The sequence below is a fragment of the Plectropomus leopardus genome, chromosome 7 (genome assembly GCF_026936395.1).
Source record: "Plectropomus leopardus strain MGB_pleo_1.0 chromosome 7, ASM2693639v1, whole genome shotgun sequence".
In the NCBI taxonomy this organism is placed as follows: Eukaryota; Metazoa; Chordata; class Actinopteri; order Perciformes; family Serranidae; genus Plectropomus; species Plectropomus leopardus.
This window is the reverse complement of record NC_142182.1, coordinates 15,322,359-15,348,070: the sequence shown is the minus strand read 5'-3', so window position 1 is coordinate 15,348,070 and position 25,712 is coordinate 15,322,359. Positions and strand designations below refer to the sequence as shown.

The window sequence follows — 25,712 nt, the reverse complement described above, 5'->3', positions numbered from 1 at the left end:
ATCGACAGTTTTTTTGGGGAAAATGAGCCTAATATATACCAGTACAGATTGCTTTAAAATATCACTAAAAACGCATCTCCTTGCTAAAAGGCTCTCCTCATCTAATGATATTAACACCATGATGATTTTTGTAGGGGCTAGGTCTGCACAATAACTAAATCTTAATAATGACATCACTTTTTTTACACTCATTTTTTATATCTCCATTGTTTTCAGTTTCCACCAGCTGGAGCTAGGTCCTGGTGTTGTATTGTGTTTTGTATGTTGCTGTTGTTCTTGATGTGGTGGTAGGATGTTTTTTGTGAGTATGTACTGTCATGTATAGAATATTTTGTTTGGTGTGGACCCCAGAGCAAAAAAGCTGCTACTTTGGCTCCAGCTCATGGGAATCCAAATAAATGAGAATCTCAGTCTAAAATGACCAATGCAAACAATAATCGATAAAAAAGTGTATCTAGATTTATATTCTACACCATGTAAAAATTAACATCCTAACATAAATAAAATACTTTTAATCAACTATACTTTGGCCGCGTATCGTACCCGCGTCCCTGAGACAGGCTGCGGCAGGAGCATCACTTGACACCACAGATCATCTGTCAGGATATCACGGGGGGAAAAGAGACGTCATTCTCCAGATAGGACAGGTTAGGGTGATGAGCTAATGTGTGTGTGTTCATCTTTGTGTGTGTGCACCCATGTGTTGCGGCCATGTGTAAAGAGGATGAACGGAGCAAGGTGAGAGGAAGGCAAGAGAGGACATTGCTGCAGGGGCTAGACGGGATGGGGTGGACAGTTATTTGCTCTAATGTGCGTAAACACTAGCATATGTGCACAAGTGTGTGTGTGTGTGTGTGTGTGTGTGTGTGTGTGTGCGACTGTGTGTGCATGCATATTGGTGTGTGTGTGTGTGTGTGTGTGTTGATAGTGCTGGTTGTCAGGGGATCAGTAACAAGGCTGCTCTTGCAGTGATGTAATGCCTACAGGAGAACACAGCTGCCATGCCTGGGGGGTGAGGTAGTCACCAGGGAGGGAGGGTGGATGGATGGAGCAATTGAGGGTGTGGAGGAGGTGTTGGAGGAGGGGAGAGGGTAGATTAGGTAGCTGGGGGTGCTGGATGTAATTGGGGGGTGTTTGAATCTATAGGGAGATGGCAGCTGAAATGATGTAGTCGTATTGCAAGCGGACATTATTGGTGCAATCGAAAGCCTGGACTGATTCTTAGGCTTGTTAATTTATTCTAACAGTAGGTATGTCTAAATAAGGATACTTTTTTAGCTGAAGACTATATTTTATTTTGGCAAGTGTCTTTATGTAACTGGTGCACCGAGGAAAACACGATGTCGAAACACGCATTTATTTACCTCAAAATAACAAACCAAAAAAGTATTGTTTTGGTTTTGTATTGCACAGATGTCAAACATATAAAATGTATGGAGACAAATCTGTCTCAGTGTTGTTTGTGTGAGAAGATCGACAAACAATGTGTAAATGTGTAATCTGTAAATAAAAAACAATTTCCACAAATACAAAAAAAAACTGTAAACTCACAAAACCATTTTGTAAATAAACAACAGGTCTTGAAATCAGTCTCAACACAAACAATACCCAGTATCAGTGTATGTATGATGTGTGTTAATTATCTCACCTAATATACGTATGTGCCTATATACATCTATTAGAATTCCCTTCCTCCATCATCGTGAGCCGATGACGTCAAACAGAAAACTTGAGAATGTGAAGATGAAAGGGAAATGGAGAGAAGTGCTTCTTATAAGCAAAGAGTAGGCAGGAGGTGGAGTGTGTATGTGATTAAAGCAGCACTGATGCACTACTTGGTCATGTGTGTGCTCATGCATGTAGTAGTTTCATCTCTATCGGTGTAGCCTGGAGGGAGGCCTGCACGCATCAGTCATGCAGAAGACCCCCTGCCCTCCAAACAACTTAACCCCCTGGAGGAGCTCCGCACCCGGGGGCTACTGCTGCAGTAAATCTGTCTCACTGGCAAGAAATTAGTTTACACACACAGATGTATATGCTCAAGCAAGCGCATATACAAAGACACACAAAGAAAGAAAGGAGCTATCAAACACGCCGAGGGGGGCTTTCAGGACCAGACGGGTCCTCATAAACCAGATGAACTACTTAAAAATCCCAGTTGGAGATGTTCAGTGGTGTGTGTATGTGAAGAAAAAGGGGGGCTGTTAAGCCTCTGTATGAAATGCTGCTGGCCACCGCAGGCATGTGCTTACACTATGTTTGCATGCATATAAAGGCTGTGCATTTTCTTTGTGTTAAAGTGTGTGAAGTGTATAAAGTGAATGTTAATTTTAGCCGAGAGTGAGACGGCTCACAGCTGTTTCTGAGGTTGTGTATAGATGAGTAATGCATGCGTGTGTGCGTAAGAGTGAGAATAAAGGGTAAATATGAACAGGAGCCATTTACATCAGTCTTCAGGAATGAAGAGATGAAGAATGTGTGTGTGTGTACTCTGCTTTCGTGTAATTTCCCTAGGGGTGAGTTTGTCTACACAGGTTCACTTGAGCATAACGGATGGGTATTTCATTCTAAATGCTAATGGCCTGAGCCGGGATGCACAGGGTTTCCTTGCAGCAACTGTAGGTAATAACACACTGAAAAGACACACCTCAGCTCTCTCTCATTGTCACTGTCTCTTGCATGTCTGGCACACACACACACACCACACACACACGCATACACACAGGAGCAGTGTATTAACAGAGTGGCTCTGACAGAGACAAGCTAAGAGTGGATCAGTTTGTTTTTAATGAGTTTGTACCGCTGCTACATGCTAGACTGGCAGGCAGGTCTCAGATCAGTTCAGTGTTAGTTATCTCCTATCAGCGCAGCAGGCAGGCTGACAGACACACTGTCCTAACACCAGTGCAGGAAGCCAAGCCATCTGGTCCTCTGTTAGTTACACACACACACACACACACACACACTCGTCAGTGCCTAGCAGCGTCTTGTCTACCTGTCTCATAATTAGCTCAGACAGTCTCACACTGTAGCAGTGTGTTTCTCTGTAGTCGATCCAGAGTGTCTGTCTGTGCCTGTCGCTGACTAGTATGATTGGTTTACCCCAATATTTTTTTAAACAACAGCTTCTATTATCTCATCAGCACATGCAGCATGAGTCATGGCACAACGAAAGGCGTGAAATGTGGTTTTTTTTTTTTTTTTTAGAGTTAGTCCTGGTTTTTCCACTGACCTAAAATATATATCAGTGCTTGAGGAAAGTATTATCTTTAAATAATTATTTTCCAAACAGAAATGGAAATTAAATATCTCCTCTGATGTTTCGGTAAGATAACATTTTTCTGAACATTTAGTTAAATAAATTCCCTCAAACAGTGACAAGGGCATAGATTTTGCTTCTACATTGGGCAACAGACATGAAATGAGTGGTCATTTGCCAGAAAATTTTAAGCATCAAACACTTAATTTTCTGCATTCCTGAAATTTCATGCACCACTTTGTGCCTTTTCTGCAACATTTTAGCAGTGTTTTCCACAGAATCTGAATCAGTGTGTGGTAGTAACTGATGAGGAGTCAGGTCTTGTGTTTGTGTCTCTTTTTTAATCATTCTGTGTCCCCTCTCTACATTTGAACGCTTTTGTAGGTCTGTAAAAGCATGAAACAAAACTTGTCAAGGGTTCTTCTTCTTAGCAGCAGTTTAATGAGATTGTGTTTGCGGGTAGAAAATTGATCTGTACATCCAATCACAGCTGATCAGACCAGATTGATGGATGAGAGGAGCAGCTGCTGAGGAGGTGAGTCAGACGCTTCCTAACGCCCAGCGTTAGACCCAGCACAATGAACAGTTAAGTTTGACTTTCACTGTGGCTGATGTTCTGCTGCTCTGTCTGTGCCCAGAGTATGCTCTGCTCTCCAACAGTGTAGTGTGCATGAATAACTGATTGATATATATATTCTTATAAGCTCTTCTTAAGAACTCTCCTGCTCCTAAAATGTCTTAATGTGGGGGAAACCCTGAATTTATTATGGTGTAAACATCTTTATTATTGTCAAATAAAAAAGTCCTCTGTTACTTTCATGTTTTATAGAGGGAGACAAATGCTCATGTTGTAAATATTGAGGGGGACGCTCCCACGAAATCTGCACCTACTGTATGAATAGTGACACCACTTAATGGATCTAATGAAGGATAAATGAATCTTTGGAAAAAAATCAAAACCAGACAAACTCTGAACATCTATTAAAAAAAAGCTAATACATTGCTGAGCCTTTTGTCATTCAACAGTGCCCTCTTACACACAAAAATACAGCAGAAGTAAGGCGTGAGACCCTAGAGATTTCATTTGGGCGTATAGGACATGGTGACAGCGGCTATCACAACACCCGCGGTCAGGGTTGGCTTTCCTGCCATTACAGGCCCTGGAGACTGTGTGTGTGTGTGTGTGTGTGTGTGTGTGTGTGTGTGTGTGTGTGTGTGTGTGTGTGTGTGTGTGTGCGTGTGTGTGTGTGTGTGTGTGTGTGTGTGTGACTATGTCACATCCACAGTGCTGCAGTGACATCACTCCACTAGCTACAGAAGAACAATAGAGAGGGAATGACGCGATGCCGTGAGAGGAACTAGGCAAGCTGCTTCTGTGAGTGCCCTGCCAACGCCTTTATAGTGCTTTAAAAATTATTTTTAAAGTGGATGGTGGGACTTGTGGACTTTTTTTTTCCCTTTCCTAAATCAAAAGACGCTGTTAAAATACAAATACACAAACACAAAATGACACACATTTGTATACATACATGCTGAGCTCCCTTGGCGTCTCCCTCTTTCACCCCAGGGAGCCCTGATGTCACGTTATCAGAAACAGGAAATAGTTACATAACTGAAGGAGAAGTGGCCCCTCAGTAGGCTGCCTTCATTTACGCATATGTTTGTGAGTGTTTGTGTGTGAGCGACTCTGTCAGTGTGTTCATGCGTACGCAGAGGATATCAGGAGGACAGGGAATGATCATAAACTGCTACATTCCTCAATCTGGGGCTGTGGGCTTGCCTGGAAATCCAAAATTAGCTTGTTGCTGGTGCGATGGAAAATCTCCTGCCTTTATCAGGAAGCAGTGGCAGTCCCAGAGGTTCAGCCGAAAAGTTTGTGTGGTCAGCATGAATTTACGGTAATAAGACCTCTGTTACAAGCCTGTGTACATAGCAGGAAAAGTGTTAAACCGCTGAGGATTTAAACTCTCTTCTCTGAGACAGGCAACTAGTTTACTCTTGGGTGGATAAGTCTAAAAAGGAAAATCCCCCTTGTCTTTTTTTTTGGAAAATTATTAGCAAACTGCACATTAAAATAGATTTTCTCATACAACACACTCCTGAAGGTTGCCAAGACATGGAACCTCATCCACATGGCGGTGGTGCAGGCTAAATCTAATTTAAACAGCTGAAAAAAAAAGTCAACCAATTAGGTAAATAAGGAAGCTGCGCTGCGGTATGCCAGAGATAAAGTGCAACAGCTTCAAAGCATCAAGACAGCACGATGATAAACAGGAATCCACCATTGTTCGAGGGAATGACGCTATGACAGGACGGCAGTGGGCAGTGCGAGCATGAATGGAATCTGGTGGATGCAGGCCAGCTCTGGCTCGGATAAACTAGCATCATTTTTAGCTGCCTCCCTTCCCATTTCTTCTGCCCTTGGAAATTTCCACTCCACATGTGTGTCAGAGTCATCCGGATAAACGCTGCAGTGGCAAACTGATGGCGCAGCAACCAAACTACAGAGCTCTTGGCCCAAATTCATGGTGAGCCTCGAGTTATGAGGTGCTGATGGAGGGGGGTATAGCAGGGAGAAACTGGCCCCGGGTTAGCCCACTGTTCAACTTCAGCTCCTGTTGACCTGATATGTTGACACTGCCTAGGTAACAGTTTAAACAAACTATTTTTATTCCATGCTGGATGAATGCATGTCAGGGGGGCTGACTGCGATGTTCATAAGGCTTTTAGATAGATTTCAGATGCAGCAGGAGCCGGAAGATATGCACTGTGAATGGACTGTGTACACAACGCAGCTAAAACAAGTATGGCAGAAGTATTTAGGACACTGTGATACCAGCACTGCCCCACAGGAGTTCTTAAGCTTTACTTAGTAGATACGAGGAAAACTGTGTCTTATGAGAAAAGAAACCAAAGGTTATTATGCATGTCATGTAAATTGTCTGTATAAGGTCTGCACTTAGATGGTGATTTTTGTTATTTCACAGTCATGCTTTACAGCTTTTTTCTTTGTATCCTCAAAGTGAAAATAAGTAAAGGGTCATTTTGAGGGAGCAATGCAACATAATTAAGACTTCTTTTACTGTGCCTGTGACTCTTGAGTTATGATGATTTTTTGGAGATATAATCAAATTTTACACTGATCTTGTGAGCTTGATGACCTAATAATACGCATTGTTCATCCGGTATGAATACCGTGCAGCAGCAGTGGGGGACTAAACTTGAGTCAGACTTAAGTTGCAAATTTGAGAACTTGAGACTTGCTTGATTAATTCATGTAAAAGACTCGGCTTGACTTTGACTTGGTATTCACAACTTGACTTAGACTTGAGTTGGATGTTTTGAAAAGACTTGACTTCTTACAGATTATTTCTTAGAGCTGTTTGCCTTTCATTATAGCAAAACCACAGAATGACAGGAAAGGGGGGACAGAAAAGGGGGATGACATGCGGGTTGAAATTGAGTCTGCTGCGCTGCAAAGACCCAGCATACATTGGGCACACACTCTAGGTGAGCTAGACGCCACCCCAAGACTTTGGGGGCATTTTTAAAGTAAATATATGCATTTTCAGAAACTTTTGTCTTAAAAACATGAGTGGGTGATTCTAGTGCAATGCACATAAATCTGACAACCTACTAGCACACTGCAAACCAGTAGAGGCCACAAGACAATTATCATGGACAGGGTTGTCAAAAAATTTTAAAAAATTGGATTATGTCATTGATGATTGCAGCAAAAAAATTAGGGTGGTATGCAAATCAGCAGCTCAAACGTCTGTGACACTATCACAACACTGTCCAACTGTCACTACAAAACTCACACAGAAAGGTACAGGAACATGTCTTTTTAGCTTATTGAATGACCAGAACTTTGTGTGACTTAACTTTTGATTTGTTCAACCTAAATAATGACTCGATTTGACTTGCTTAGTTGCATGTTACTCCCACCTCTGCTATACAGCAAGAAATGCACTGACTGTTAGTCACTTTTCTTTTAAGCACATCCAAGCTTAAATATTGTGTGTGTGTATCTGTCTGTCTTTAATAAATTGATGTCCTGAGCTCTAATCTTTATCCGCTTTGATTGGAATTAATGCACATCTTCTATGCATGTATCTGGCAGATAAAGTCTTTTTTCTTCTTTCTTTGCATACTTTAGTATATACGTTTGACTGTGTTTCACATGTGTGTACTGTGTGTGTGTGTGTGTTTGTGTGTGTGTGTGTGTGTGTGTGTGTGTGTGTGTTTGTGTGTGCCCCCGAGCCAGCAAGGGACTCTGAGTGATGGAGGAAAAGGGGAAGAGGAGCAGGAGGCGAACAGAGCAGTGAGATCACGTCATGGTGGAAACATTTGGCAAAGACTCACATAAACACACATACACGCAGACGCATAAACATGCACGCATCACACCGTGCGTGTAGACACACACACACACGCTGGCCTGTTTTTGTTCTCCGGTTTTGAGGGAAAGAAGGGGAAAATGACATCAAGCTCATCATGTGAGGCCAATGAGACAGATGAGGGAGGGGGTGAGAACACTGGCAGAAACAGAACATTGTTACATAAAACTCAGTACAGGCCTCCTCTGGGCCCTGTTACCATACTATGTGTGTGACTTTTGCCATATGTGCATGCATTTGTTTGCTTGCAGGAGTGTGTGCGAGTTAGGTATTTGCACAACTAAGGTGTGAGCCTAAAAGAGAGCTTGTTACATAGCTGCAGAGTGACTGTTTGCAGAAAACAGAGCATTGTGCTACTGTGCAGCTCCAAGACTTCTTAGAGTCTGTAACACTTCTCAGAGCAGAGAGGTGATGTCATAGATATATTTGTAGGCCATTTACTTTGACCTTTGTGCTCCCTTGGTGCTGGCTGGGGCGGGGCTGGTGTGTGTCTGTGTGTGTGTGTGTCCTCATGTGTTTGTGTGTCTACGGGCCAGGGTGAGAGCACCGAGGCCACTGGCGCCAGATGTGACGACCGCAGGAGTCTGGAACTAAAAATAGAGCTCTGTTCTCAGCACCATGAAACAGAAGAGAGGAGCGAGAGAGGAGGGGAAAAGAGAGGAAGAAAAAAGGGGGGAAGGTAAAGGGGCTGAAGGAGGTATGGCGAGGTCATTGAGAATAATGTGTCAGATCTCCCTGGGGAAGGTGAGCTCACCTCCTAATGGCACCACTGGCTCCTTCTCAATGAAATCATTGATCCGCTGGAGCTCCCCACAGCGTAATGGAGAGGGGTCAGATGGAGTGGGAGGCCGAGGGGGTAGAAAAGAGCAAGGAGGTGCAGAGAGGGCAGGTTAGGAGGTTAAGAAGGTTGGAGGAGAGTAGACGAAGGATGGAGGAAGGCAGAACTTGGACCACAACCCCTCTGACCTGCACTGTGGCCAATCACAATACACCTTGAGGCGTTGGACTGGCTACTATCTGTCACTCATTGATCTTGTCAACCTGAACTCCATCACACAGGTATCTACAGCAATGCATGTTCCTGTCTAGCCCTAAAGGACTTGAGGTGGCGCTGTTGGCAGCGTCTAGAGGGAACGCACTTTCTGTAAAAACGTTTAAGCATTTGGCAGTTTCTCATCGTATAAAATTTGTGATCTGTGTCTGTCGGGAGCATCTCGCACACTTTTGCACTTTACAGCTCTGCAGGTGCTCATGCATATGTGTATGTGTGTGTGTGTGTGTGTGTGTGTGTGTTTGTGTGTGTGTGCGCATGGGTTTCAGAGGATGTGGAGACTTCCTGCTGGGCTCCAGAAGGAAAAAAAGAAACCATAAAGCGAGAGTTTAAGCTCTGAGGAGGCTGACAAACACCGCACAGGTCAGCATTACGGCCCGCCTCACTGAATGAGCTCTCCGACCACACACACTCTGACTGACACATGCACACACATGAATGAACATAAATGCAGCCAACTGAACACACACACACACACACACACACACACACTACGTGAAAACACACACAATCAGGATGAAATGAGGAGTATTACCTCATCTCCTCAACAGCTCTCCTCCTTTTGTTTTGTCTTTTTCTTTTTCTCACACATGCACTCTCTAACATTGCCTCATGCGCATGCACGCACTACTTCATATGCACATATTCATGCAGACATGTGCACAGACACACAAAAACACACATACACACTGACACAAACAGACCTCCTTATGTAGCTCATTGGAATGTCTCTGTGAACGGCTGCATTGTGAGATTCAGCCTCCCACGATTACCTCACTTCTTCAGCTTCTCTCTGATGCACACACACACACACACACACACACACACACACACACACACACACACACACACACACACACACACACACAGGGGCCGCCGCCCCGTTGTATAACAGCACAGAAGAATGACACATAACTGAATTGACCTTTGTACCTCTGTTGGTGCAGTCACACCCTAACCTGATCTTGTCAAAGCCCCGGGCTACACAGCAGCCCCTGTGTGTGTTTTTTAGTGTGTGAGAGAGAAAGAGAGAGCAAGCGAAAGAAAATAAGAGAGAGAGACACCTTTCATCTCCTAATACCTCTCATCAGTATGTCATCGCCATGTCTCGTCCTGTATGTTTCTGCATTGAGCTAGCAGGCTGACAGCGTGGGAGCCAGCAGGCTAACCTGTAAAAAACTGCGTCCCAGTTACAAACTATGTACTAATACTACAGTAAGTACATCAGTCATCATGGTGGACTGGTTTTCAATCATGCAAGAATGCAATGTCAAACTCTGGAGACTAAAACCAATCAGACTTGACAACGAGAAAACAAAAGATGTACTTTCATTTTTGTTTCCTGTCTCACCACTGTCCATTAGGGGTGGGCGATATGCCCTTAAAATAATATCACGATATTTCAGGGTATTTTTGAGGTAACAATATTCTTGATGATATAACAAAATACTGATTTTTTTTTCAAGAGGTGGTGGCCATTTTATTCAGCAATGCTTGTTGTTGTTGTGTGTATAACAGTATGGCATCATCATGATATACATTGTTCTTACCATATTAAAAATTATAATGGTATTAAAATGGACAATACTATATGGCACACCCATAATGTCCATAGGTTACTTTTCCCCAGCTGTCAGCATATAGGAGAGAAGTAAGCAACATGCAGTACTCAGAAAGCTGCACAGACTTTTTTCTGTACCAGCACTGTTTTCAGGTTGTTGATTACAAAAAAAGAAAAAGAAAAACTGATCCACTTTTGTGTGTGTAGGAGTTTTTTTTCTTTTTGCCGTAGTATCAAAAGAGGCATGGAGCAACATTTTTATGCGAGTACTGTGACTAAGTTTAAAGTTTGTGACCTCGTAGCACGCACTACACATTCATAACTTGGTTAGACTTAGTTAGTACCTCGTGTGGAATGTGACAGCTCACATGTCACCAAGCCTGTTTAGCCGATGCAGGACAGGTGGAAATGAGGTCAGATGATTTCCATTCTTTGTCTTGATTATATCTTGTGGACTTTTCACAGAGACTGGTGAGCAGCTAGTTCTACAACTAACAATCATATTCATTATCAATTAATTTGTACACTTTTTGCGCATAATTGATTGATCATTTAGTCTGTATGTGAGGAAATCCTCACATTCGGGAGACCGGAACCAGAGAAAATTATTGACATTTTTCCTGATAAATGACCTTGACAATTGATCACTTCAAGTTAAGAAAAAATGTTCTGCTAAATAACTCATCATTGTAGCTCCTAAGATCAAATACAAGTGAGGACTGTACGTGAAGTCTGTGCTCAGATGTCATGCTCGCCCTGCCCTCTAAGTCTCCCCAGTCCAGAGGCTCTAGACACGTCCAGCATGTGCAGCCATCGCTCATCTCTGTCTCATTTCCTTGTGCGGCTCTTTTCTCTCCTTTGGCTGGCACTCTTTCACCAAGTCGTGTGCAGCTTTAGCAATCCCGCGAAAAACACTGGCAGATGGCGCTAGAGAAGATTAGAAGCAGTCTTGCACATCTGCAAACCACCACACACACACACACACACGCACACACACACACACACACTAGAGGGATGAAATACACACCTGCGAGCCTGCATCCCTCCACCTTCACTTCTCTTTCATGAGCAAACTCTGTTTCCTGTCAGGACCTCCTATGATCTTTTTTTGCATTTGTTTTATTTTCCTGTAGTACTCATCTCCAGTTGTCAGTTTTTATAGCACTTCAACAAAATATGTGCGCTACGAATAAAACACATTGTCATTTTTATCACCACCTCCCATCCTCTTCAAACCATTATCTAACTCTCTTTTCATCTGCAGAACATGAGTGCACTTTCCTCTCTCCCTCTCTCTTCCCGTTTTGATTACTATTCTGTTTCTATTCTGTTTCTGCAGCTCCTTCTGCTAAAACTGGAACATGAGGTTCAGATGCTAACATCAAAACATTTCATTTCTGGCAGGCCTACATCAGAGGTGATGTGACGCATGAAAAAGCTACGCAGTTGGCATCAGCTAACACACCACCTAGCTACGCACTAGCAGGCAGTGTTGTCTTTGGTTTGGCTGCGTGCTGCAGATTGGTGGGAAACATGCAAACTTTAGACCCACTGGGGAGGCAGCTGGCTCCGACCAAGCAGAGTCCTCCTTTTCTACACAAAAAACACACTCACACAAGTACACACATAAAGTCAGAACTCTGAAAAAGGCAAGACACATCAGCCCGAGCTCCAACTGGGTGAGATCATTTCTGTGATAAAAATACTGCTGTCCTCAGAGAGACATGTTTCTCACAAACACTTTCACACAGTCGATGAAGCAATAACGCAAATGCGTGTGCACTTGCATACAAACACACGCATTCACATGCACACATAAACATTTTCTAACACCCACCACATCCTGCGTGAATATATATTTCAAACTAAACACAGGGTGAGAGTCATTCGCTGCCCAAATTACTTGTCTCATTCACAAAAACAATGGCCCTATTGGGACATGGCTCTATGACATTATCCTCATGTAGGAAGTGGTGTGCTTTCTGAGTTATTGATTATTTAGTGAATGGAGAGAAACCTAAGAGGAGTCACCGATTGTTTTTAGATCAATACCTTTCCCAGTACACGCAATTAGGTTGTGTAACATGTCATTCAAGCAGATTATCTCCCATCTTTCCCGCAATGAACCCCCCCTAGTTTACGTACAGTTTAAGTCATTAAAAATTTAGCTTCAAATGTGAAAAACATAAACCCACTTTAGAGAAGTGTGTCTCTGCAAGACTGTGCCCTAATCTCCCTTTGGCGAGCTTCAGCAAAAGTAACAGTTAAGGCAGAAAATCCTCTTCCATCCCAGACAGCAAGCTCAGTAATTATTCTTTTATTCACCTTGTCCATCCCATTTATGGATTCTTTTCTTTTCATCTCTCTATCTGACTCTCATTCCTCTCCCCTCACACCCACATTACCCCTCACTTGATGTTACCATGTGTACTGTACATGTGCCTGTGTGGTCTGCTTACGTGAGGCTGAAAATAAGTCAGATATGAAGTCATCACAGGAATTATGAGCATCATAAATCTGAGGTTCAGTAGAGGGGCAGGGGGAGAGGTGGAGAAGAGGGAGGCGGGGATGAGGAGAGAGAGAGGAGGATTGTTATTTGCAATTTTGAACTACCTTGACTCTCCAAGAATGTGAGAGAGGGAATGAGGTGAATCAAAGCGAAGAATGAGGGGAAAGATAGATAAAAAGAAAGGGAAAAAAGAAAGCCCTCAACTAATGATAACTTTTATGATAAATTAATTCATATATTGTTTTTTTAGCCTATAAATGTCAGAAAATAGTGAAACATGCCTGTCAAAATGTTCTTATTATTCGGGGTGTAATGATACATCGATCTGGATTGATATATCGATTCAGCGATCAATGCAAATTAAAAAACAATGCATATCATCATCTTTAAAATCTGCTTTTATTTTGAAGTTCCCAGGGCACATCTGTGTTGTCACTTCGTCAAAGGACACCACTTAAACATTCAAACAGTACTGGTGGCCCAACACCAGGCCAGCAGCCAGAAAAGGATAATGGGGATATGGTAAAATGGTAAATGGAACTGTACTTGCATAGCACCTTTCTAGTCTTACGACCACTCACAGAGCTTTTACTCTACGAGTCATATTTACCCATTCACACACACACATTCACACACTGGTGACCAAGGCTGTACTGGGTATCACCCGTTTCTCACACATTCACACACCAATGGAACACTCATTGGAGGAATTTTGAGTTCAGTTTCTTGCCCAAGGATATTTCGACATGAAGATTGGGGATTGAACCGCAGATCTTCAGTTTGTGGATGACCCGCTCAACCTCCTGAGCCAAAGCCACCACCTGATATTAACTGATATTGTCTCATATCGATCACAGGCCCCTGAAGTGAATTAAATGTAATTATATCATGGCAGAGTTTGTGAAATGAGCAAGAATTGTAGAATTGTCCAAAAATTCGAAAAATATAATATTGTAAGGAAACTCATGATTTACATCCATACTAACTACTTGTTTTGTTCGACAAGGAGTCTCAAATCCAAACATATTCAGAAACTGTTTGACATCTCTGATAAATGACTATTAATTCATTGTAGCCAATATATTTCTGTACATCGATTGATTGTTTAAGCAATTAAACGCTTAAAAGAAACTGATACTCTATGCTTGACGTGGCAAGCATACCACTTGTACCACTGCAGCTCTAAAACTGGCTCCACAGATTCTTTAGGAGGACATACATCCTTTCAAACCGCAGGCTCCTTGCTTCTGTTGATTGTGAAACAAAGACTGCTCAAATTGTTCAAAAGCCTTGAAAATTCTCTGATAAACCTTCTTGTCTCTCAGGCCATCTCTCTTGTGAAAACTATCGCACAGACGAGTCCTGCAGCACTCATCCCCATGTTATCATGCACCAATACATGCAGGCACGAATGCATGCATGCAAGCATGCAAACGTGTACACGCAATGCCCCCCATCTGCCCACCCACATACACTCATACACACATAGACATCAAGCATGCACACATGCAGGCTGCTAGCTCCACTGACCCCAATAATACAACCACCCAAACAACAGCCAACGCCATTGGCTGAGTCCTTCTGGGGAATATTCTCTGCCACTGTTGTCGTGGAAACAGCAGAAAAGCGGGGACAGAAATGGAAGAAGTGTGATTCCTCCTCTTTTTTTTTCTCGCAGCCAGAGCGAGCTGAGGACACTGATAAAGAGGAAGAGGAGGAAACCGCTGACAAGGGGTCTTTCATTAAGAAGGGAATGATGTCTGATCGGGAGAGCTGAGGAGGAAAATCCTGGCTTTTTGGAGACAATTAGTGTGTGTGTGTGTGTGTGTGTGTGTGTGTGTGTGTGTGTGTGTAATATTGACCATGACTGTTAGTCTGTGTACAGAATATGCGGGCGTGCCCAGCCTAAGCATGTGCTTGGTACATCTCTGTGACTGTGACTAATTGTGGAGCCTGGGTGCTTTGAGGCAATCCTCGACATCTATGAATGAGTCATGAAAAAGCGCTAATCTCCCAGCGGAGGGAGAGGACTGATGCTGACACATTTGGGACGGACTCATAAGCCTCTGCTGGTGGATGCGCGCGTAATATCGTCCTTTAAAAAGCTGCAGCCGCCGCAATCGAGATGTTATTAACTCAACAAGGCTATTAACAGTCTTGCTGGGGCTCAATTATAAGTCTCAGTGTACTTAGTGGACACTATGACAGGATAATAACTGCGGTAAATAAGGCCAGAGGATTGAAGTTAAGCTTCAGCTTTACTTCAGTGATGCTGGGGAAGAGAACGACTCTGCAGAAGCTTAAACATCAAAGAGTCATCAGAAAGGCTTTGAATCCAGGGTTTTATACTTCCTCCTCTCAACTCTATCTCCACACATACCTGTGCACCTGTGGCAGTCTGATTGATGCCAGTTAAGAAATGCAGAACAACTTGTATGATGTAAGGAGGTGAACATTTGTTGTGCTCATCAGTGACATCTGCTGACCAAATTATGGAACCACAACTACACTCACATCTTGCGGGGGGTGATGTGAGGCATACCTGCCAATTCTACATTAGAAATGGGGCAATAAATAGAGAAATATACATTCTGGATAAAGGAACATATCTTTTGTTTACATATGAACAAACAAACAAACACTGCCGTCGTCACAAACATGCTCTGCACACTATCACGTACCTGTGAGCAGGGAGACTTTGTGGAAGGTGCCCTCCAGTTTTCCCATGAGAATGTGCATGAAGCCGTCTTTGGATAGATGACCCGCCTCTTTGGAACTCTGGTCGTAAACCACCACTTCCTGCTTCCTGCCCAGCTCCACCTGCACAAAAGGATAAACAATGAGGAAGAGTTATTTTTCAGTGCTACAGTGGAAAGTATGTCAAGCATCCAGTGGCAACAAGGAAGTTAATATGAGTGGAAGTGAAATAATCTAATGCTGGACAGTGTAACTAAGAATTCATTGCATTTGTGACACACACATACAGGACAGTCTGTAAATTAAACATTTGTATATCATCAGACCAGCTGATCCCTAAAAATATTCCCTTTTGGCTGAACAAATTTGTCTGGGATCAGACATTTAAATCCGCTCACTTCACCAAGTCAGATTCAGATTTCCTTTATTTGTCATTTTCATTTTGCATACATAATTTTTTTCCATACATAATTAAAAAATAAAATTGTTTTCCCTAAAACATAAAAACAATGCAAGTCAATAATAAATAGCACAGTAAAAATAAGAAGATAAAAGTCAATTCATATCTATAAAGTATATTGTTGCAGAGACATGAAAGGCCCCTCTAAGTGTCTATAAAGTGCATAGTGTTTTTTGATTTTGCCACTAATAGCACTACACGTGTGTGGCTGAGTCCCTAGATTGGGGTGGATGGGGGAGGGAAGGATGTATGTGCTGGGAATTACGGAGTCTGACTGCCTGTGGGGACAAAATCGTTTAGCAACCTAGCGGTCCTGGTGTTGATGCTCCTGTATCTTTTCCCAGACTGCATGGCGGAAAACAGGCTATCATCATTGAAGTTGAAGTTGACTGATCCGCATGAAATTGTGACATGAAACAGCAGTTCCTCAGTGAAACTAAAAACAACCAATGAGCGCTGCAGTGAGACTCAATAAGCTAATCAGCACTTCAGCTCCATGGGTGGGACTCACAGCACTCAGGCAGAACTGATGATATGTAATAACAGCAATGGCAACCGCCAAGATATGCTGCTGCTGTAACTGTTCTAAATCAACATGTCTTCTTAATGTCACCTAACTTTATGGATTTTTTTTACTTTGTTCAGTTCTAATCTTAGAAACCCAGCAAAACAGGTATTGTGGCATGGCTACGTGTCAGTGTGGATTTCAAAAAACATTAGATTCAGGTTGATACGTTAGTCTCTGGGGATTGATTAGGGAAAATCGAATCCCAATCCCCCTGGAAATTGGTTGGAGTGGACCCAATATCAGACTGTAGATGAAAACAGCGTGTACAAATTGACAGCTCTGTCTGATATCAAGCCATGCACAAATGGTACCAGAAATTTTGACAATAAATGCACATTAGCTGCTGCAGGGTTAAAACCTGCAACAGATAATTTCCTGAAACACCGAAACACTCAGCTGCCCGGATACACACCAGGAAGCAGTGATAAGAAAAACAAGATGAACTCACAAACACACCGCTGGGTTTATGGGGACAATAAACATTGGTGCTATGGATGCCAGTGACTGCAGAGGTAAGCAGGATGAACTACAGGTGATGCCAGAGTAAGTTATGGAAATAAAGAAAAGGATTATGAATAATGCATTAGGGCTGAGTGTTGCGCCACGCAACTGTGACAGTAATATTTACTGTGCAGATTCTGCTGAGAGGGTTGTTTGTCATAATGGGAGGTAGCGCCAGTAGAATCATAAAAACTGGCTATCTTGAGAAGGGTGTGGGCATCCATCAGTGCATCAGTGTGATGCTGTTTATATCAGATTGTGTGAAAGATGAGAGGATGTGAGCATGCGCTGGTGTGATAGATGTGTGTGAGTGTTTGTATGAGAGACTGTGAGCATGTGCCTGCGCGCACAACAGTCAGGCTGTGTTGTTGCCCATGTTGTCAGGCAGGCTTTGGTCACATGACCATCAGGAAGAGCCTACTGCAGCTATGAATCACTGCATCATTGAACCGCCACTGGACAGGAGAGGAGAGAAGGAGGAGGAAGGAGGGCAAGCGGAAGGGAGGGATGAAGAGGGTGGGGGTAGTGGAGTAGTGTGGCAAGGAGAGATGGAGACGAGGTGGAGAGAGTAAAATATAGAGAAGGACAGGGGAGAAGAGAAAGGCAAAGCGAGAAAAAGAGGCAGACTTTGGAGGGGAAACAGAAGATGGAGGGGGACGAGGATGAGACCGGGCAACCCACTGCGTTTCTTTGTTTACTTTAACCCTTTGAAACCTGGATCAACATCAGTTTTTTTTGTGTGTGCGTTCAGGTGCCTTTAACAGCTATTTAACCCTTGAAACCTAAACCTAAATTGATGTGATTTCTTTCAAAAACATTAGGATAAAGACAATGGGCAACTTGGCGAGAAATGTGCCGGCCTGATAATTAGTTGAAAAAAGGGAACAAAATAAATTTTTTGGGAAAATATATAGGTAAAAATGTCCAGAAAAAAAAATATATATATATATATATATATATATATATATATATATATATATATATATATATATATATATATATATATATATATATATATATATATAATCTCCTTATTCATGTATTCTCATTATTCATGTATTCATGTTTCTTTTTTACTGTTTTCAAGTAACTGTCTTGCTATTTTTTTAAACAATGTCCTGCAAATTTTTGAGCCATGTCTTGTTAAGTTGCTCAGTCCTTTGTACCCATGTTTTTGAAAGAAATCAGACCAATTTGCTCAGGTTTCAAAGGCTTAATATACAGAGCACCATCCTCATCTAAAACGTACCATTGAAAAGCCGCTAGCTTCCAGGCAAAACTGGACTCTCTAAGCATGGCTAAACATCCCTTATCGATGATGATAGTATATACACTTACTCTGTGTTTCTGCTTACAGAGCAGCTGTGACACAGCGCCTGGGCGAACAGCCATGCAGGTGAATTAGACAGGACAAGGTCAGCCTCTGAAGTCTGGTCACAAGGAGCTCCAGTCAAGCAAAACTGAACTTAGTTCTGCCTGCCTGCATCCAGCACCAACACTGACTTACAGGTAGGGCTGCCTTTTGAAAGTCGGAGATTCAAGTCATCAGTCAGAGACCCCTTAGTCGACTGTTGTGCAGTGTAGCCTACTTCTGGGGACATTTTGTTCCCCAGATTTTTGCTGCAGAGTGACAGCTCTTGACTTTAAAGGCTGTGACACACCAAACTGACGGCAAGCACCCGCAGCCCAAAGCTTTCAAATAGTTTTACCAATTCCATGACTATTCTAGGCCTGGAAAACATGATTGTGCAATTCCATGAATTTTCAGGGTTTTCCATGACTGTGGGAACCCTGATAATAGAGGCATATTATAGCCCTCCAAAATACTTAACACAAATGACCTGTGATAGCATCTAGCCCATTATATACTTACATACAGAATACTGTACAGACCACTGGCTGTTTCTGTTACATGACTTTGTCAGTGACAGATTTCAATGCAGTGCAGTACATGTTCATCTGCATGCCTCTCTTTATTTTAAATCCCCTACTACAGACTTCATCTTTACTAACCCTGGGTAATTTTGGCTAATAATCCTAATGGGATAAGATCTAATTTGGGATCCTGATCTCAACACCTAGGGATTATAGACCTTTAAGTGTACATACATGACCAGCACACACAGACCCACTCGACAGCAGAACAGTCTTATTTGTTACTTGTGCAGTGCAAAAGGTCATATTAAGGGCAAAAAGTTAATAATCAAAAATGTTGGTGATTACAAAGGCGTTACATTTGAATATAATCTTTTTGGTAAAAACATTGCATTTAGAATATAACAATCATTATGTTGCTTTGCATATTTTCATTCTGCCAGAACGCCTTCTTTTGGCATTATTCCAGACAATGCGTGCCATTGGGACAAATTTCCTACACTCTATGCAACAGCATAGAGTGTAGGATGGTCTACAAGGAACTATGTCCAGACAGGCTTCATTCATCCATTTTGCAGGATGCACTCAGTGTTGTTTTTGATCGGTTCTCTTGTTTGAAATTGCAACACCTCTTGTCTTCAACAGATCAATACACATTTTATTAGGCAACCTGAGTCTGCCATTGCCTGGCTGCCAGTAGTGGACAAAGTATTCAGATCTTTTTGAGTAAAAGTAGTCATACTACAGTGTAAAATGTCTTGGTTTCCAGTAAAATGTTTGCATTCAAAATCTCACGTAAGTAAAAATATCAGCATAAAAATATACTTAGTAGTAAGTACCAAAAGTAAAAATACTCCTTATGCAGGATGGCCCATTTCAGAATAAGATATATAATATTTTTGAATTTTAATTATTGATACAATAATGTGTTCATCACTTCAATGCTGCAGTTGGTAAAGGTGGAGCTGGGTGGCTTAACCAATAAGAATATACGATAACTGCAAATTTAGATTATTGATGCAAAATCTTAACAAACAAAGTAACGCAATGGAAGCTTTAAAATAATTGTAGTGGAGTAAAAAGTAATATTTACAATATTTAATGTAGTTGAGTAAAAGTAGAAAGTAGCATAAAATGGAAATACTCAAGTAAAATAGAAGAACCTCAGAACTGTATTTAAGCACATTACTTGATTAAATGTACCACTGCTGGCTCAGAAGGCCTTTCAGTGATGGAAAGTTAACAATATTTTCCATCTGAAATAAGAAAAGGGCTTTAACTTTACTGCAGTGTAAAGCCTTTTTACCAGCATTGAAAGTGCTGTCATCATCTTAATGTCAAACCTAAGGAAGCATCTATAAGTCAGTTAAGGTAACTGCAAATCAGTAGTAATCATTAGTAATCAAATGTGATCAGTCACATTACTTTGATGAAGTAATTACACTTGCTTTATTTATGACATTTTCATCAGGGTAATCTGTAACCTTTAACACTTCGAAAGCAACACTGAAAACAAGCAGTGGGTGATCCCTGCTATTGATTTCTGACTTATATGTGATGCTGTGTGTGTCTTCTGTGTATGCTGTCAGTGACACTAATCTGTCCTTACTACATTAAGTATTTTTCCTCAATATGGTGACAGACCTACTGTCTCAATCTCTGGAATTCCTAGCTTGCACTTTCTTGAGGTTGTTGGTTTTTAATGATGTGTTGATGTCATGTTACAAAAAAAGAGGCATATTCAAATTCAGCTCGATCGGACAGATTTAACAGACAATTAGTTCATACAAAACGTAGAGGATTAATTCGATGTTTAAGATAATGGGATGAAATTACATCTCCACTCATGCCAGTTGTGCTCTCTGCGAGTAAGGGAAAACAAACAGCAGCCTCTTCATTTAATAGAAGTATTTTATGGTATGATATTGATTATACTTGAGATTCTGCTTCAATGATACACTAAATCTATGCCTCCAGCTCAGTATGTGATATGCATGGAGTTTGCTGCAGTGTTGGAGGTCAATGACCCAAGGGAGCGCAGGGCTGGCTGTCAGACTGCAGCAGTAGTACAGATCTCTCATCCCTCTGCAGTGCTACAGTATCACTACTACTACTGTGCTGGCCCGGGCGCTCTGACGCATGCACACTGCAGGTAAACAAGGAATGCCACTGGCAGAGAGAAGTAAAAAGGAGGGGCCATGGAGACAGTGATGAAAAGTGTGCGTGTGTGTGTGTTTGCATGGGTGAAGGGGAAAAGGAAGCCCAAGAAGGTGGGCAGTGGGAAAATTTAGGCAGGAGGCCGATCAGATGTTAAAGAAAAAAAAAGGATAAGAGGGAGGAGGATGGTGCAAAGAGGGACAGAAGGTGGCACTGGCAGACAAAATGCTATGATCCGACCCAAGCATTTTTAAATAATCTGAAGGCTGGAATCACAGCGGGACAGAAACAAAGATTGGTCACAGGGGGGGCAAAGGGAGATGGCGAGAAAGAAAGAAGATGACTGCACGGGAAGGAGAGACAGAGCTGAAGAAAGCAAGCAGGACAAGCGTGTGCTCCTGTATTAGTGAAAGAGAAAATGTGGGTGTTTAAGAGAAAGAATAAAGGTGTTGGGCAAGAGACAGAAGTCTCTACATGTTTCTTTGTGACCCAGTGTTATAAAATATAAAAGGAGTGGGAGAAAAACAAGATCTGACAGAAGGCTGCGAGTCAAAGCTTGGCCTGAAAGTCAAGGCTCCTCTGTAAAAACAGTCACTACACACACACACACACACACACACACACACACACACACACACACACACACACACACACACCATGAAATATAGATGAGGGCAGCAACGAAAGATATTTGTGGAATTGTGGAAACAGCGACCGCGTACGGTAAGTGCTTGTGTAAGAAAGTGAAACATGGTTTCCCCTGACCTCAGCAGTGCTACTGACCAGTGACAAGGTCAATGCTGAGCAGGGCAGTATGTGTGCTTGTGTGTGAACTGGCCTGTGACACAACATCAGCACAAACAGTCTAAAAATGGCCCCACATTCCTGAAGCACAGTCCGAGTTTTCTCAGTCCGTCCTCTCTGGGATGTCCCACAGAAAACAAGTCGACTGCAGCAAGACTCGCTTCAACTAACAGTGTTTTCAGCTCAGACTTTCAATATTAAATTGTTTGGAGCCTAAGAGTAAACAAAGGAGAATAAAATGCACTGTGTATTTTAATGTCAAAATAAGAGCACAAGATGGCACTGTGTGCAAGAGGCAGCCCTGAAATTGATTCATCAAAAATACCGCACAATTCTCTTTTTATTCATATTATAGATTGTGTTGTAGGAACAGTTTTAGGCAGCTTAATGTGTCATTGTGGCAACAAACTGGCTTAATGATTGGACACTGTCAAAACACACCTGACACTATATACAATGCCTGCTGCAACAGGCACTGACCTCTCCTGGCAGTTAATCCGTCAGTTTAAGACTTCGCCACACAGGGTGTGACATATACCACTCGCCACTGTAAAGATAACCCCCCAGGGCCAGATGATGTCATTGACTGGCACTGGCAGCTGCCACAGCCATGTATGCTTATGTAGGTGTGATGTGTGTGTGTGTGTGTGTGTGTGTGTGTGTGTGTGTGTGTTTGCGTGTCACAGTTTCCTGCACTTGGACTGAATATTAAGTAGTTATGGGTTTAGGAAACAGGTTTGTGTTCAGATTAGCATCATGTTGGGTTTAGATTAAGTTTAAGGGTTAATGTTGTTGGTGGAAATTCCTCGTAAGTATAGTATTACACAGTGTGCCTGTCTGTGTATGTGTGTTTGAGACAAGGATGTGAAGATGTGGCAGGGTGTTGAAAGTCCCTGATGCCTCTGTGCATGTGCAGTGTGAGGTCATCATCAGAGATGTGGTCATCTGATCTGGTCACAGCGTCACACAACAGAATGTCATAAAACCTTTAAAAAACACACACACACACACACACGCACACACACACACACACACACACACAATCTTTGTCTACAGAGAGCACATGCATCCTGCAGATCTGGTTAGACCATGTCATTCTCCTCACTTTGCATATAATGAAAGCCACATTTCATATCCGCAAATCATCTATGAATCATTCCCTCCACCATCTTTCATTTACGTCCATGAAGTAAAAATACATTTTTACATAAATGTTACTCTTTCTTTGGTGCAGTGGGTTATGTCTGAAACGACACACCGTATGTGAGTGGGTGTCTGTGTCAAACAGTAGGATCTTTAAAGCAAACAATGATTCATGCCATGACCTCATCAAAGCAAACATGACATATCCGGCTCTGCAGAAAACCACCGCCGGCTACAGCGTCTTTGTTTAAACTTGGCAAGGGAAAAATGTGAATGAAACACACCAAAAAATTCCCTGAGTTTGCCCTCTGGGTAATCTGGGAAATAATCCACGCAGTGAGTCATCAGCTAAATTCTCCATTCTACTGCTGCTGTCAGGAGGGATGACACATGAAGCGCTCATGTTTTGTCCTTCATTTTGAAGTCATGCACTGTAGTAACTGGAAAATGCAAAACCATTATGAAAATGGTTCGGTGTTTTCCAAAGACATTACCTGTGACTCTGCCCTGTGACTGACACTTTAATAACAGGCAGGTTAGAAATACTCGCCCTTGATACCCCCAAAATGATCCACGAATTTCCCATCATGTATCATTATAGCCTTCACAGAAAGACAAATGCAACATATGGTGCGTCATAAGTGGAATTGACGGGGATCTTCTTCGTTGCATAAATGCATTAGCTGGTCACGTGCAGTCTCCCCCTGTGCCAGGCAGCAGGGGACTCAGCCAATCCTACCAATTAAGATCACAGACATGATCACAGACCCATCGCCTGGCTCTCTTTATTGCTACGTGGCCATTATACCAAACAACAATAATTGAGCTTCTGTTCATTAGCACGACTAATATGTTGGTATCACAACACTTGCAGACATACTAGACTGTAATTACAGGTGTGGGACTTTACTGTAAATAATAGTGCAGATGATTAGCTCTGTAAGTGGCATGATTCACATGGCAAAGCATCAGATTATGGCTGCGACTAACACATACCTTCATAAATCTGTTTATTTCTTTTTGAATTCAATATATAACAAAACAACAGACAGTGTTTAAAGTCACAATTTCCCTCAGCTAGTGTGGATGTCCTAAATTGCTTGTTAAACACAGCCAATCAGAACACAACACAGAAAATAAAAAGAATACACTTTATAATTTGAGAAAACAGAGCGGCAAATCATTTCATTTAAAAAGCAAGCCTTTTTCTCGATAAATTATCAAAATAATAATTTTCTTTTCAAAAATCGCTGTTGATAAATTTTCTGTCAAACTGCTTGTTGATTAGGGTAGGGTACGCTTCACCTTCTGAACCAGGAAAATTTGGTACTGGTGCCCGTTTTTGGTACCTTACTTTCTAAGTAATAAAAATACATGTAATTTTTTTGAACAAGCTGCAAGGTTCCATTGTAGACTAAAATTTCTATTCCTCTGATCTTTTCTAATCATACGTAGAAATAATGAGTCTGTCTGATGGTGTGTGTGTGTATGCGTGTATATATGTGTCTGCACATCTAGCAGTGATGCTGGGGAGTTACTAAAATAATATAGAAAAGATAATAGGCAAGATGGTGATACTACAGAGGCAGATTGGTGTCGCTGATGGAGCTGCCTCAGAGCAGCCTTGGACCCCTGTGGTGAGCTTCGCAGCTTTGGGTCACTCGTCTAAACCCGTCTATTTTATCCAAATGCATGCTTAGGTACCAACATTTTGCACTCATGGCTTTAGTTTAGATTTGAGGTTTTTTTTTTCTGATATCCAATATGTCAGTATATAACAACTCATTTGGCTGATAACCGCTGCGGCAATCAATATATCCACTTTTTCCTGACCCAATTTTAGTGATCATCAAGTCTCTTCTGTAGTGGAATCAACATCATACTACGCATGATGGCAATCAAGCAGATGGAGACTTAATATACAATGCTTTTCAATAAATAAAATAAGGTTTCACTGTGCAAAACTGAAACACAAGAAACGTGTGCTTAACTCAGGGTTGATGATTTGTAAATGTTGACTTTGTCCATTAAAAAATAAATAAATAAAAATATTGATTTGTCAAATCAACAGGAATCACCATGTTGGCCTATTGCAATATCTCATTTTAAAGTCAATATCGGCTAATATCAGTGATGTGCCGATATTATCATACATCCATACTGTAAACCATATACTGCATGGAACACAGTGTAATAAAATACTGTTAGCGTAAACACAAAGTTTTACATTTACATTTGTGGAAAAAAAGGTTTTGATGTGGTGCAGTCACATCTGGCTGATACCACAAACCACCATAAGTATGGTGATCAAGCAGTTTTTGAGTTTACATCAAAATGCTGAATCACAGCCAAATGTATTACTCTATCTGGGTCCTCTTCAACAAAAAAATACAATAATTGTCCTGAATCATGCTTGTGTTTATAAATATTCAAGTTCCACCACATTCCAACATGTGACAGCTTGTAGAAGTAACGTCCGTCTCTGCTGTATTCTCTGTCTTATTCTGGGTCCCATTCATCAGAGGTCTGGCCTACATGCTCGCACATAGGAGCAAGGGTGCTTCCCTAGGCTGGCTGCTGGTAGTGAAAACCTCTGGTCCATCTGTCAGGCCTGCCTGGCCGGCTGTCCCCGTCACAGCAGCAGGGATTAGCCAGGCTTAAGCCAAGAAACCAGCCGCCTGCCCTCCAGACTGTCAGAAAAGGCACGAGGAAGCCCCATTCCCGACT

General features: G+C 42.0%; 1 protein-coding gene across 3 annotated transcripts in view; it reads right to left on the bottom strand.

Moving 5' to 3' along the window:
* dusp8a (dual specificity phosphatase 8a) overlaps nt 1–25,712 on the bottom strand; it is a 51,471-nt gene that overhangs the window by 14,170 nt on the left and 11,589 nt on the right. For all 3 annotated transcript variants that reach the window (XM_088080015.1, XM_042496335.2, XM_088080016.1), the window contains exon 3: nt 15,462–15,600. In XM_088080015.1, coding sequence (XP_087936141.1) covers nt 15,462–15,600 — 139 coding nt within the window. The remainder of the gene's footprint in view (nt 1–15,461; nt 15,601–25,712) is intronic.